Source organism: Bombina bombina, chromosome 3 (genome assembly GCF_027579735.1).
Source record: "Bombina bombina isolate aBomBom1 chromosome 3, aBomBom1.pri, whole genome shotgun sequence".
Taxonomy (NCBI): Eukaryota; Metazoa; Chordata; class Amphibia; order Anura; family Bombinatoridae; genus Bombina; species Bombina bombina.
Window position 1 is genome coordinate 686,658,086 of NC_069501.1, and position 16,855 is coordinate 686,674,940.

General features: G+C 35.1%; 1 protein-coding gene across 1 annotated transcript in view; it reads left to right on the top strand.

The window, feature by feature from the left end:
- Positions 1–5,574: 5,574 nt before the first annotated feature.
- Positions 5,575–16,855, top strand: part of CALN1 (calneuron 1) — a 761,947-nt gene continuing 750,666 nt past the window's right edge. The window contains exon 1 of the mRNA XM_053707465.1: positions 5,575–5,695. Within this exon, the coding sequence (XP_053563440.1) occupies positions 5,575–5,695 (121 nt within the window). The remainder of the gene's footprint in view (positions 5,696–16,855) is intronic.

The window sequence follows — 16,855 nt, forward strand, 5'->3', positions numbered from 1 at the left end:
AATTATTTGAGAATAGTCACAAAGAAGGCAGGATCCAGCTTATGTGTAGAATAAAATCCAATGTGTTGTTCAGATCCAGGGAGCTAAGGGTTAACTCCTTTTCTACCTGTGGAGTGTGGGCATACTTTGAACTTGTATTTTTGTCCAATCACATTTTATCACTACCTTTTTAAGTATGTACTCACCTGCATGACACCTATGGCTATGATTACAGCTGCTGGCCGAAACATGTAAGCCCTGATGTCACGCTCACACACCTTTCCTGTTTATGCTGTTTGTGCAGCCTGTTTGGCGTTTTAACTGAGTCTAATAAAATTGGATTTTATTCTACACATAAGCTGGATCCTGCCTTCTTTGTGACTGTTTGTATTCACACCAGCTTTGGATCCGCTTTAGCCCTGTTCACCTGTAACTTGTTGCAAACCTGGGTGAAGAAAGAGAGCACCGCCCCCCGACCGGAGAATTCTGTTACGTCACGATCGACGCTGAATGCACGCATGGCAAGCCAGAAGCGCTGTTGGAGTTTCATGTGAGTGCCGGATGTTTTGGAGCTATTAGCCCACCGATATGGTTTCGGTCTGACCGTGTAGGTCCCCCGGCATGTCCAGAGCTCATCCATGGAAGGATTGCACAGCTAAGTCAAGATTATAGGGGCGGCAGAGCTCATTTGGGGTAAGTCCCGGGTACAACAGAAAAAGTTTGTTGCATATTTGCTTGCAGTTTGGTTCGCATGTTTGAAGAGTACCTCCTATCTTTCACATTTTTAATTATTTGAGAATAGACATAAAAATATTCTAACTTATCATTATATGGAATATAATTATTACTTGTTACTTTCTGATAAATGGGTATATAATGATCATAGATACAATAATATTTTAAATGCAACATACTAATTTGACTGAGTTGATATTAGATTAATATTATAGAAATCTTAAATTGCTTAAGAATTATATTGTACAGCATTTTAATATTTTATTTTTATAAATGAACAAGTGGTCTGTTTTAGGTTTTGTAAATGTTTCTTCTTATGAAAGACTAAAGTGTGGTGCCATTTACTATACATATTATGTGCACAATAAGCTTATATGTTTTTTCAATCTTTTGTTATATCTTTTTAACAAAACTAATATTTACACCTTTTACAACATGAGATAGGTTTACTAGAGATCTCTAAGGTTTCAGTTTATCTATAGACACCCTTGGTTTATTAACCTTTGACATTACTAAAAACCTTATGGGATGCATGGAATGGCATGGATTTTCCCATTCTGGTAACATGCAATTTGATTATGATTTCATAAATGGGGGCCATAGAGTCTTCTTTTCTTTTCACCTTTACTTTACTACTTTCAACAGGCTACCTAGTTGGGAGACTTGGATTGGTTATGTTAGATGAGGGTCAGCAACCTTGGCTCTCCTGATGTTTCGGAACTACATTTTCCATGATGCTCAGACAGCCTAAAGAATATTGATATTTTTATTTTACAAATCTCAAAAGTGCTCATCGACAAGCATTTAGAGCCTGTTTATTTCTATTTTTGGACAATAAAGTTTTTTTTTAAGAATGGCATTCCAGTGTCATGAGTTATGGCTGATAATGTCTGTAATATGACCACTTAGTGAAATTAGTGCTGATTACTATTCACCTGTTAACATCATTAATTAACAGTAATGCACCATTAACCTTTACAGAGGCTTGCCTTGATAATTACTTTATGACACAGCCGAGTTACCCTTCATTTTCATTCTTGCTAGAGATATTGAGATTCATTCCTAACAAGAATAACTATTAGACGTTAAAGTATGTAAGATCACTGATTCTTGTCATCTCTGTGTGCATACCTGACATCTTTACATATGCAAATAGAGTTTTGCATAATCAGAGCATTTATCATTCCACTAAATAGTCTAAAAATATAAAGCACATTACATTCACATATATTTATATGATGTAATCTAGATTTTTCCAGATGATTACCACAAATATTTTACTTACTGAAGTAGTGTAGTTGTTGATTTAATTAAGATGCTATTAATACATTATGCAAGTTTATTGCCTTGCATTTATTTTTTTCAATACAGTTAGCAATTTGCTTTTCTCTCCTTTTTATCAATTTTAACACTGGTTATCTATTCATTATACAGTTTTTATATCTATTAGTAATGTTTTCTGCCCCCTTACATTCTTAATTTTTTATGAAAAAAAATGTCTCATTGCATTGCCTATTAAATTATCTGTTTTTTTAGCTGCAGAATAAATATTGATATTATATTTTATTCTAAATGGTTACAAACAGGATGGAGACTTTACTAATGCAAACAGCCTGAATATCTATATAAATTTACTTTTCATGTGTTTTGTGACACTTTTTTTTTTCTTGTGTAACAGTTAACCAGAGCTCTGTAGTCACGCTAAGATGATGCATGTTAAATTGGATTGCGCTCAAGTGAATGTGCTTACTTTCAACTACGCATGCTATTTCTGTCACATGCAAAAAACTGAAAAATTCCTCACACATAACCTAGCCCATAATGTGCATGCCTTTCCACAAGGATTTTGTTACCTGGCTTAGAAAATGTAAAGAAAGAAACAGAATAAATGATACAAAAAAATGGCCTAGTATTTAATTAAGCATTGCTAGTTCTATCAAATGTATGTCAACAAATACATTTAAAAATATTAGTTAAAGGGACAATCACTTCAAAATTAAACTTTCATGATTCAGACAGGGCATGTGATTTTAAACAACTTTCCATTTTACTTCCATTAACAAAATGTGCACAACATTTTTATATTTATACTTTTGAGTCACCAGCTCCTACTGAGCATGTGCAAAAATTCACAGAATATATGTATATGCATTTGTGATTGGCTGATGACTGTGACATGATTCAAGAGGAGTAGAAATATAAATACATTTTAAATTTGTCAGAAAAAAAAACTACTAGTTATTTGAAGTTCAGACTGAGGCCCTGATATTCAAAGGTTCTCCGGTTTGGAGATAAATTGCAGTTTAGACTTCACAGAGGCTGAACTCGCTAAATATTCAGAAGAAAAAGAGCAGAACTCTCCAGCACTGTGAGATCTTTCTCATTTCTATATATGAAGGAGAGACAACCCCAGTGCAATACAGCACTGCATGATATGAGAGTTTTGTTACACTTGTTACTTTAACAAATAAGGCTCATACTTTGCATAATTCTGTTTATATATACAAAAATAGCATTGCACCTTGTATTTGCTGCATTGCAAACTAAAACCGACACTTTCAGAAAGTGGGAGGGACAGGGAAGTGCCCTGGGCTGAACAAGGAGAGTTCCCAAGGTATGTCTGACTCTGAAGCTCTCTCATCAGTCTTGATTTGTGAAATGTTCTAAGCATTTTTAAACAAGGTGGTCTCACTGATATATATCGCTCGCTGTATGCAGGTGAAGTTTGCTCAAAATTCATAATACACTTATTTTAACTAACAGAAAAGTAATATATACTAAAAAAATAGGCAAAAGCAAGTTACATTGTAGTGAGAATATTTCAGTTTAATTTGGAATTGATGCAAACAAAGCCTTTAAATATCAGCCTAACGGTTCTCCACTTTCTCTCTCACATGTGAAATTTTGAATCCCAGAGAGCTTCATTACTTTCTATGGAAGGCATCTCTCATCTCCCAGGGATTTACAGTTTCCTCCCCTTTTCTTAGCTTCTTAGCATATTTAATATGTATTACATTGAGTTTATCATTTTTTTTTAAATTACGTGAATATAAATTTAAACATATTGCCATTAATACTTTTTCACCAACAAGAATTATTTTTCACCAACAAGCAGTTACAATAATCAAATCAGATATTAGATTACGATAAAATTGTTTAAAATGTTATTTTATATGGATTAAATGCAAAAAAATTTTTTTTGGAAAACGCAATCCTTGTTGGTAGACTAATCAAAACAACTTTTGGTTATGACATACAACTACTTTGACTATTTGACTGACTCAGATTACCCACGCTCAGTCTTCTAGTCTTTACAGCCTCCCTGAAGTCATAAAAGCCATGTTCTAAGCATTCAGCAGATTTTTTTTGTATACTAATTCTGGATCTTCAACAGTCTGATACTTCATTGTTTTAGCTAAACAATTTTTTTAGGTCTGGAGCAGGAAGCATCATTTTAGAATCACACCTATGAAAAGCCTTACAGTTTCATTGTATGGAACCACTTTGGTGTTCATGGAGCTTGGGTAATGGCCAACGGCTGATAGTGTTTGAGCTAATATTGTACCTCATCTTCCTTCTCTGTGCTGTGGTCTTAGTCCTCTATGTTCCAGTTCTGCCCCTGCTCAGCTAATCCTTTGTCTCTCCCATCTGTTATCCTGTATCTGAGGGCCACACTGATACTTCACCACCATCCTCACTAGGCTCCACAAAACAACGCATGTAATTTCTGCACTTAAAGGGACATATAGGGGGAAAAGAACATGATCCAATATGTTAGATCATTTTATTATTGCACTTTTGCTAGTATATAACAATGTGTTGAACCCCTGCAAAGAGATTAAACACATAGTTTAAGTAAGTTCTAGAGCAGCAGTGCACTACTGGGAGATATCTGAACACATCAGGTAAGGAAATGGCAGCCAAATTTGTGGAGCCACCAATCACCAGATCCCAGTAGTGGATTACTGCTGCTGAGGATTTTACATATGCTTTTCAACAAATGATAAAAAGTATAAAGTCAATTTGATAATATAAATTAATTTAAAATTACTTTCTGAACTTAATTTTAACTTTAGGTGACCCTTTAACTTTTTCCTTCCAAGAACCATTTGTGTCTGTGTGTGTGTGTGTGTATATATATATATATATATTAAAATATTGTTTTTTTTGTTTGTGTATGCAATGTTGTTTGTAAAATGCACTGCCTGAATAAAAGCTTTAGTAATATGTATAAAAAAATGATTTCCCTGCTTTTAATAAATGCCCTATTATAAGCTAGTAACCATTAGCTTCAAACTCCAACACAGCTTAAAATGAAGCTGTGTACATGAATTATACAACGATAAACAATGCATTAATTTGCAAGGATGTGCTACTGAGCTATTAGTTTAGTATTAAGTGCCTCCGTGTATGATGCTGAGGAACATTAGAAAAACAGCATTCTGGATCCATTAATGCCCTTTATTTGCATCAGAAATAGGAAATTTAGATTTAAATATTACTGACATCTGGCATAGGCCCTGGCAGAACTGAAGAGCTAAATGGGAATATTTATTAAACTAACAGAGATTTATAACCAAACTGTTTAAAAGGTAGTCAGCTGTGATTAGCTGTAAGATTATAACGTTGTCTAGTATATCAGAAGATTTAATAGATTTTTTTAAACAGGTGCCAAATTTCTTATTTTATTTTTTTTGATAATTTAAAGAACCAAAACTTCCCCTTTTTTTTTTAACACAATTGTCTTATTTATTCTGTTTGTCTATCGGGCCACTTTATAAAGAAGAAGATGATGGAATATGGGTTATTATTAATACTATATAAATAAGCGGTTCTATACACTTGTTTTGCAGGAAGAAGATGCCATTCCACCATGTGACTGCTGGCTTATTGTACAAAGGGAATAATTACTTGAACCGATCGCTTTCCACTGGCAGTGACAGTGAGCAGCTAGCAAACATCTCGGTGGAAGAACTAGATGGTAAGTTCATGTGTAATATGCTAATCATACTCATAATGTGTAGATCATGGCAACATTACCTTAAAGGGACATTGTAGAGAGATTACAAGTGGAGGGTTATTAATAGTACAGGGTGTGATATCAATGTCGCTTGACATATGACAAGTTGAAACCTATTGGTTGTGCTTGAGCGAAAACCAAGATAGCGCTAGAAGAATTAGTTTGACTTGAGTATATAGACATATAGACATATTTAATGTTAAATACAAGTTTAATATTGATTAAAATGTATAAAAAGAGATATGGTATATGTTAAAGTGAAGGTAAATTTTGATGAACCAGTGCCCGGTTTTTAATAATCCTATTAAAAACAGGGGCACTTTCATTTATCAAACCTTATATTTCACTGGATTTCTTAAAATACTTACCTTTTCTTCATGAGAGCCGCTCCAGCGCCTCCCCCGCCCGTCGCAAGCCTCTACCTACGTCTGATATGACGATCCCTGCCTTCCTCCAATCACGGTGTTGCTTTAGGCAATGATTACCCTGGGGGGGAAGCCTTGATTGGAGGATGCTGGAATCGTCATTGCTGACGTATGAAGAGGCTTGCGACAGGCTGGAAAAGCGCTGGCGCGGCTTTCAAGAAGAAAAGGTAAGTATTTTAACAAAACGAGTGAAATGTAAAGTTTGATGAATGAAATTGCCCCTGTTCTTAATAGGATTTTTAAAAACCGGGCACTCATTCCGCAAACTTTACATTCACTTTAAGGTGCTTAACTGGAAAGGGCTAAAGTGTGTGTGTGTGTGTGTGTATATATATATTTATATATATATATATATATATATATATATATATATATATATATATAATATATAATATATATATATATGCATAAACACTTATATAATTGCATAAACACTTTTGAGCCCTTTCCAGTGAAATACCTTGAAATATCCAATATGTTTATTCTATGCCAGATTATTTCCAAAACCATTTTACCCTCTATGAAGGAAAAAAAAAACCCTTCTGTATAGACAATTTCACTTTGCAGTGTAACAAGCTTCATGCTAAGAATAAAAAAAAAGAAAATAATTAAAGCTTTATCTATTGTTTACTGGTTATGTGTTTCCAAGCTGTAATTAGCTTTAAATTGTTTAAGTTATAATAGCATTGATTTGTACAAATGTGCTTATATAAATGCAAAGCACATTTCATTTAGTGTTGTTGTTTGCATGCACCAGTCCTCATTACTTAGTTGTCTAATGTGTTCTACATAAAACTACATACTATTAACTATAACATATATACCATAGGTTGTTGACATCATGAAAATACAGTCATGAAAGACAAAGCTCACATTACAACCAAATACAGAAATAGTATGATAAGTAAAAAGAGAAAGTATGTAGAATGAAAATTGGTATAAACTTCATCCCCCCAAAAAAACAAAAACCAACTGAATAAGAAATGTTGGCAAAAACACGTACAGGCAATAATTGTATATCAACGTAGCTGCTATAGAAAATCAACTTAAAATTAATGAGACATGCGAGTTAAAACTACAGTTTTAAAAACACTTTCCAGTTTACTTCCTTTATGAAGTTTGTTTCTTTCTCATGGTGTCTTTTTCTCAGGAGCATGTATGTGTCTTGAGTAGGAGATGGCGCTGCATACGATTTTGCTCATGCAATGTTTAATTCTGGCAACAGATGGTGCATTGGGGACCTCAAAGTCGTGCAGATAAGTTCCCTGTCTGGGAACCTTGTCTGCGTGGTCCTTGATAAATGAAGGCCATTGTATTAGTCTACATAGAAACAGAACATTCAACTGTAAATTATAGAGTTGGTTTTGATTACCTTTCTCTGTCAGGTTTGGTCCCTGATCAGTAATGGACTATCGGCATCTAGGGGATAGATTTTTTTAAAATTGACTGGAGGGCTTAGTTCTTGATACTGATATGAAATGAAAGGTTTAAAAAGACAATATCCCAGGTTAGTCCCCTTAATGTAATCATTAGTGATACATCTTAATAGGGAATCAGAGCATATTTCTTTAAAATGTGCAAATAGATGCAGATGTAATCTCTGACAAATAGAATTTCAAATAATAAGGCTTCAAATATTGTACTCCTAAGATTAAAGAGGGAGTCCAGGTTCAAACACATTTAGCCATACCTTCACTGCAATAAGTCAGTAAAAATCATGCTTTTCTTTATTCTCAATGGGAAGTACAAATGGCATTTAGTGGTGGCATCACAAATCGGCCACAGTTTCGTGTAATCTGCCACTTTGCCCTCACAAACCCTTTTTCTGTACCCCTACCTTAACCTGGTGCAAAGTTTAGTATTTAGAGGGCGATTTATCAAGCTGAGGCAGACAGGGGTGCACAAATGCCTCTGGCGGGCTGAATTCCCCATGCAGAATTCAGCATTGCACACAAGTGCTATTTTGCGCTTGCATGCTATGCTACCCCCTGCCCGCGTGCAGCCAATCATGCATGGGCAGGAGCTGTCAATCACTCCAGTCAGACTAGAACGCAGAGATAGAATTTCGACACTTTAGAGGTGGTGAAAGATTAGGGAAGCAGCGGTCTGATGACAACTGCTTGTTAAATACGGCGTGCAGGTTCTCTTGTGAGAACCTGCAGCCATAGTGGGTCGAAAGGCCTGCAAAGCCTTTGATAAATCGACCCCTTATAGTTCAAATACTGTTTTATCCTCTATTAGGTTTGGTATCTTCTACAGTTAATTCTACTACTTATCTGCAGTATCGCCCATTACTGTGACCTCCTCACTACATTAGCTCTTTATATGTTGGATCTCTACTACAATTAACCCCCTAGATCCCAACCCTGTATAGCTATTAATCCTTGTCCCAACTTTCTCCCACCAAGATTAACCCTAACTGTAAATAAACGAACTGAAATAAAGGTTTGTTTCAAACGTGTCCACAGGATTAGGGGTATCTAAAGAGTTGCTATACAAATCTAGAAATAAACTTTACACTACATTATTAAGATAATGCTTTTAAAGGTTAAAATTGTGTGGGTCTAGTAGGATCATAAAGTTTACATTTAAATCTCATAGCATAGATAAATATTTTGTATTCTGATTTATTAAAACAAATACTGGTAGTATTGTTATATGGACACTGAACCCAAACTATAGAAAGCTTCAATAATTAGATATTAGCATTTTAATGTATTCAGTTAGGTATATTGTTTATTTCTTTCAGATTATGATAATAAATTAAGACCCAAGGCAAATATGTTACGTGTGTTTCTCTGTCCTACTGTGACTCATTGTATTAGTCTTTTGTATATTGATAAGTTTTGGAAAAAAAACTAACTGTGCTTAGGGTTGCCACATCAGCCATGTTCTCCTGGACACTTATGAGTTATACATGCTGCAGGGTGTGCAGGAAGGACAATGTATTTTGTTTCTGGATATCACTGTTCATATGCACTATTCATATTCCTTCCTGCACAACCTGCAGCATGTGTAAGTCATTTGTCCAGGAAAACATGGCTGAGGTGGCACCCCTAACCGCGCTGGTTCCCCTACTGATATTACATTATCTTACATCAACCCAGATTTGTTGATTTAAACAATTAGATTACAGAAGAACATTTTATAAAAATGTAGAAAACAGGACTAAGATGAGACATTTAAGGATGAGGACCACAAAGAAATTTGTTGTTGTGGCTTTATAGATAATTCTGAAAACATAATTTAAGTGGATAAACCAATTTTGAGGATATTTCTTAACCCTTTAAGTGCTAAGCCATTTCCCACCACGGTGCTAAGCTGGGTTTAAGATTTTTCTTTTTTTACTATTTTTAAATATATATTTCTTTTTCTTTTTTTTCAGATCCCTAAGACTTATATTGCTGGAAAGGTTAGGTTATTACCTTTCCAACGGTGGGTCTTGGTGGTCTGTAGCTGCTTAGATGCCTATGATACAGGCTTTTAAGCAGCATGCCCCCTTTCCCTATATTGTGCATTGTAAATTTCAAATAAAGTTTCGCTGTGACATCATCACGTCATTGCATGCGACATCACTGCATGAAACGGAAAGCCCTAGCGATGCCTGTCACTATACAGGCCCAATCGCCAGGGTGGGAGTTGATGGGAGCCCCCATATTCCCCTCAAGGTGGGTGAGTGCTAGCGATGGCTCTGAGCCGTCATCAGTATCTGACTGGGAAAATGTGCGATGGCTCAGAGACGTCGTTAGCTTTGTTTTTTTGTTTTTTTTCTGGGGGCTGGGAAAGATATTGGTTGGGGAGAGTGCAAATAGGTTTCATTACAGAGGAGAAGGCAAAATAAGAGTTTATACCAGTGAAAAGCCAGAATTAACCTTTTTGCACCAATCTACGATCTTATATTTACTTGTTCTAAAGTTTTAAATATTCATAGGGTTAAAAGGTGAAGGAAAAGCTACAGCAATTACTCTATTTGAGGGAAGTGTATACAAATACATACATTTTAATATCCCAATTAAAGTGCAGTTTTGTTGAGCATTTGAGTAAAGAGCTTATTTTTTCCTTCTTAGAAAAAGAATCATATTAGATTCAGGTATTTTTTTCAGTCTAGAGGCAACTGTCAAAAATATACTTCAAGTTAGAAGCTAAGAAAGATCCAAATGTTTTGTAACATAGGGCAAACAACTGATTGGTGCCAGGTTATGTCTTAGTTCTAAATGACTGAATGTCTGACATGGTCTCAGATGTATGAAATGGAAAGTTCAAAGGAGTCTTGTACTGAATTGCCAATGACCAGAGCCTGATATGCTGTATACATGTAATTATGTGTGCTAGATGACCCACAGAATATTAACCCTTGAATATAATTAAACTTAACATTTAATATCCTAGTAAAATTTTCAAATAAAGGTAAAAACATGGTAAGATACATGAATGTACATTATTTATTATGACTTTTGTCATACTTCTTTCAGAGAGACAGGAGTACTTCCATCATACTTAAAGGGTACAAAAAGGTCAAAATTGAAATGTTCACAGGTGCATTTCAATTTTAAATAGAAACATTTTTACAATATACTTCTATTGACAAAAATGCTTATAGTAAAATGTATTACTTTTTCAGCGACATACACACATATGCTACAGGATCAGGATTCACCATGGGGCCTATCTATCAAGCTCCGAACGGAGCTTGATGCCCCGTGTTACTGCAGGCTCACCAGAAACAGCAGTTATGAAGCAGCGGTCACAAAGACCGCTGCTCCATAACCTGTCCTCCTGCTCTGAGCAGGCGGACAGACATTGCCGGAATTCAATCCGATCGAGTATGATCGGGTTGATTGACACCCCCCTGCTGGCGGCCAATTGGCCGTGGGTCTACAGGGGGCGGCGTTGCACCAGCAGCTCTTGTGAGCTGCTGGTGCAATGCTGAATACGGAGAGCGTATTGCTCTCCGTATTCAGTGAGGTCTGGCGGACCTGATCCGCACTGGCGGATCTGGTCCGCCAGACTTTGATAAATATAGGCCCATGCCTGTTCAGAGAGCTGGGGGTGGTGTGCATTACATCAGGTTTAATTTGTTTCATACAAGCCACTGATGACTCTCTGTGAAGGTGCCGTGTTTGAATTTTGGTGCTCAGGGCGCTCACTGCATATGTTTGTATGCCACTTAAAAACTAATAACTTAATACAACCGTGTTTTGCTAATGGAAGTATATTGCAAAAAATGCTTTTATTTATAATTTAAATGCACATTTCAATTTTGACTTTTCTAACCATTTAATTATGGGGACATTTACTAAAGCTTGCAAAATTCTACTCACTAATTGGTTACAAAACAAGTTAATTTACATCTCTTCTTAACTGGCTAAAGCAAAGGAGACCAAAAGCATGGATTCCACCAGGCATCTTAGCAGAAGTATACCTAAACTGCTACCTTGGGACAAACAAAATTACAATAACTTATTTTCGCTATTGTATTTTACACACATTTTAAATTGTGCTCATATTACAAGTTGAGCGTAATCGCGTGAGTGCAATTGCGATTTACGCTATAATCATTACCGCAATCTCAGAGCTGGGGTAAACTGTTTTGAAAAACTAAAAAGTGTAATAAAACACATCAAAAATACATTAAAAAGTAAAGTTACACTCATAATAACGCCATGTAATAATAATTATTACAAAAAAATTGCATTAACATAAAGATACATGTCTACAGATGTATGTATGTATATATATATATATATATACAGTATATATATATATATATATAAATATATATATATATATATATATATATATTTAGAACACTATAAATATGCACTCACTGGGTTTAAAACACAACACTCTTTATTATGTAGTAACGTTTCGGGGCATTCACCACTTCCTCAGACCAAAACGTCACTACATAATAAAGAGTGTTGTGTTTTAAATCCAGTGAGTGCATATTTATAGTGCTCTATTTGAAGATTTATGCACCCTGGTCTTGGGACTTTGGCGAGTGGGAGTGCGCTATCCTGTGCATATATATTAATATCTACCAAACTGCAAAGAGCTCCAATGCACTTATATATATATATATATATATATATATATATATATATATATATATATATATATATATATATATATATATATATATATATATATATATATATATAAAAGTGCATTGGAGCTCTTTGCAGTTTGGTAGATGAAAACATGTAAAAGCATATTTATGCAATATTCATATTTTCATATCGAGTTTATGCATATTAGAGTATGCGATCTGGCTTGCACATATTACAATCTCTCTCCTCTCTCTCTCTTCTTCTGTTCACTCTATCCTCTCTCTCGCATATTCATATTTTCATGTTGGGTTAGCGCACTTGAGAATATGTGATCATGTTTGCGTGAGCAGGGTTTTGTTCCATTGACTTCTCTCACGTGATTGATCATGCAAAAGAAATGGGCGTCATAATACGAGTGCAACCCGACGTGCACAAAAGCATACTTTTAGCGCAGTTAAATAATGCCTGTTTAAATTCCTTAAAAAGACATACACACTTCAACCTGTGATGTATTGCTAAACCTATAAAAACGTCAATTTTTCCATGTATTTTATTTTTGTTTTGTTTCTTATTTTTAAATCAGGAGATTAATGATACAGAGAGTGATTCCATTTTGGTTTTATGACATAATGATTTAAAGGGACAGTCAACACTTCCGTTAACATTATTTGATATTGAAAAATAAAAACCGAAGATCCGCCTGCACTATACCCCTTCTGCCTTGCCGCCTTGCTTCTGTACTATTTACCGTTGCTAACTTCTGTAATACCAGGTAAATATGGCAGCCGAACTCCCCCCACCGTTACGTAGCTGCCTTCTTCTTCAAATGATCAGCAAATCAGAATCCGATCCTCGGTCAGAAATTGCACGCGGCAAGGCAGAAGGGGTAGAGTGCAGACGGAGCTTCGGTTTTTATTTTTCAATATCAAATAATGTTAACGGAAGTGTTGACTGTCCCTTTAATGGCAGAGGGATTTTGTGATTGTGGTCACTAGAAAAACAAATGGATATTAATGTCTGACATTGAGAAATTGTTATCTTTCCATGGTTATTCCTGTTATAGCAATTTATTGCACCCAATTCTAAAACCTATTCTATAACAGTTACACACATTTTATTTAAAAGCTATGTTGAAATGGATTTCACACAACTGTCAAGTTTCCCATACAGCTAGCAACACCTAACGGACATTTCAGCCAGCAGTCACCTGTCACAATGCTCTGGGAATGTCATAGTTACTAGCCTGACTTCCTTTTCAGTGTTGCCAAGCTGTCACTCAGAGCATGCGCCTCTCTCGCTCCTTTGTAGTTTTGACAATATGCCAGTTGGCACATGGCCATACATCACAGTTCTGTTCATGCTATTTAAGGACAATTCAAGCATCTGTCAGATGGTTGGTTTGTAAATATAGTACCTAGTTTCTGCTCTGTATTCATTCTTATCATCATTTACTACTGTGTCCAGCTGACCTATATACACCATTGCTGTTCATTGCCAGTACCTTTAAATAGTATCCTTCTGGGTATGCATGCTACTTTGTTCACTAACTATTACCTTAAACCAGGCTTTACCTGTTGTACTGGGCCTAATTACCTAAAGTGAAAGTAAACTTACCTAGTTTGCGATCCTGAGTAACAGTCTTTGTGCAAAATAAATATGACTTTCATTCATCGTTTTTGGTAAATGTAGCTGTAATCAAAGTTAGTGCCAGAATTATTAGATTTTTTCGACTCTCTAAATTCAACCCGTCATTTTCTTTTTTTTTTTTTTACCTCCTGGTCATGTTTTTTAAACAACCAATTGAAAATCTGTCTGTTAGGTGGTTGTGAAACCACGTCATCCACCTACTTTGTAATCTACGCATGCGTAAATATTTTACCCAATACTATTATATCAGGAGCGCGCTCCAGTTTCGCACATGCGCTTTTGTTTTCTCTGGCCATAAAATGAAAACGTAATCGGCATTGATGTTAAACTGTGAAACTGAATGTTAAACTGTTAAATTGATGTTAAACTGTGAAGCGCATCACATTATCTGGGCAGTAACTTGACAGAGACATACCGGATTATCGCATGCGCCAAACAAATTGTCATCGCACATGCGCTTTTGAGTTACGTATAGAGCGGGTGGGACAGCTCTATACGTCAAAGCTCCAAAAGATAGGAAGTAAAGGATGGGTTGAGTTCGGATGATAACGGTAGGGAAATTACATACGTTTAAAAACTTACAATAATTGAAAAAATTATTAAAATAAAGTTAGCAATCTTAATAGATTAAGGTAGTGGAATAAAATAATCTGTTCGAAAGGGACTAACTTTACTTTAACTTTAACTACCTCTGTCAAGCTCAGACCTCAAATAACTTTTGACACGTGAGACCTCGTCTGTCTTCATCGTCTTATGATTACTTTTCTTTGAACAATCTATTTATCTATCTATCTATCTATCTATCTATCTATCTATCTATCTATCTATATATATATATATATATATAAATATATATGATGCTGTTTCAACCCTTGATTGCTAAAAAATAACTGTTCATCTACAGTATCAAACAATATAGAGAAATCGATTTTTGAAAATGTAATTTCAAAATATGATGTTGAAATTGTAACAAAACATAGAAAATTGAAAAACGATTTTATTTCTTTTTTCTGAAATGAATCTCTCAGCTTTGGTGAGTGGGGAGTAAAGCGTTGTTCCTTGGGTATGTATGAAGTTCTTTCACAGGTCTCATAATATCTTAAAAATGGTACACCTGCAGTTCTTGCTGTTTTATTTTTACTAAATGTAAGCAGGCAAAAAATATACAGTGCACTTACTGCACCGCAAGAAAAAATACATATTTTTAAAATTGAAGTGAATACAAGTGCATTCCATTTGTTGCAAGTTCTTTTTGATGAAGAGCAAAGAGATGCTTTGTTGCACCATGAAATATCTTTGGTACATACAGGGAGGGAGTTGTTTAAAACATTTTGTATTTTATCTTTAACAAGGTGTAAACAAGGTTCTCAACTTGAGAACCTGTGCGGATGGCTTTACATGCTTGAGTCTGTAATGTCGCCCATTTCTTTTGCATGATCAATCATGAGAGAGAAGGGCATGTCAATCACTCTGAATGACAGTGTTTGGAGTGATTTCAATACACCATCTCAGAGATGATGGATAGTGTGAGAAGCAGCAGTCTGGTGACTGCTGATTCTTACATAGTAGGAAGCAGGCTCCCATGTGCGAACCTACCCTGCAAGGGCTCAAAAGCAGCTTACACTGCATAGTACATTGAGCCCTTAGAGTACTAGGAGTTACACTTCTTGTATTTTTTAAGTATACTGTAGACTGACAAGTTAAAGTCTCCAGTAGTATACCTGTTACATAATTATGATACAGGTAGTAAACCTTTTATCCAAACTGCTTTGGAACAGAAAATGTTTGGATCTTGGAATTGTTTGGATTTGGAAATATTTGTATATTTGCATATGTAAAATGAGACCAAGTGTAAATAACAATCACCTAGATTACGAGTTATTGGGAAATTAACGAACGCAAAAAATGTTGCGTTATTTATCCCTTTATAGCGCTGCCATTACAAGTTTTCAAACAGACGCCTTGTGCATGCGATATGGCTTCGTTGAGCACCATACCGCAACACAATCCAAGCGCTGTTTTGACGTGCTCATGCACACTTTCCCCATAGACATCAATGGAGAAGCGGTAATAGGGAAGATTATCCACCAGCGCTAACTAATACGGACCTATAGCTCCTAATACCAATGGGTCCCTAGTTACCCATAAGAAAAATGCTAAGATAAATTGGTTATGGTAGGAGCGCCAAGGGAGGCTGGGTCAGGTTTGAGTTGGACTCAAACGTTACTAGGATCCAGTAATGAATATTCTAAAGGAGTTAAATGTAGATGAAAACCTAATAACAGGTAGGATTACCTGAGAATTGTGTCTATACAAATTTATTACACATATATTAGATTCAAATCACATAAGGAATTCAAAATTAAACATTAGACATGATAGATAGAAAAGACATGGATCCATGTTAACAAGTACATATAAAAATATCAATAAAATTAACATGTACACATAAAAATAACAATAAAATGCTAAAAGTTATCTAGAGAACTACAACAGATGTCTTGATATTGACTAAAAGTGGTTTGGACTCTTAGATACAAGGTAGAGTTAAGTGAGAACACTCCAAGTCCTGATTTCTAGTAATTAGTGGATCATCGGGGATTCCTCAAAAAATTACAATAGATATAACAATGGATACAATAAAAATACAAATGCATTATTTTAAAATAAAATAAAATAGAAAATTCAAAACAAATTAAATGAATACAAAACAAATTTGAATCAAATGTACTGTGTGGGTATGAATAATGTCAATATCCGTTAGTCCATATTGATCCCAAACAAACAGTCAAATAGTAAAGTGGTGTAGATATCCAGTGAGACGTGAAGCAAATCCTAGTTCAAATTGTGAAAAAATTGTGAAAAAATTTGTGAAAAATTATGAAAAATTGGAGGTGAAAAATAAAAAGTTCAAATACAAAAATTACAATTCCAAAAAATTGCAAAAAGTTAATTAAAAATATATATATTGAAAAAAGTGAAGTAGTCACAAATCCACT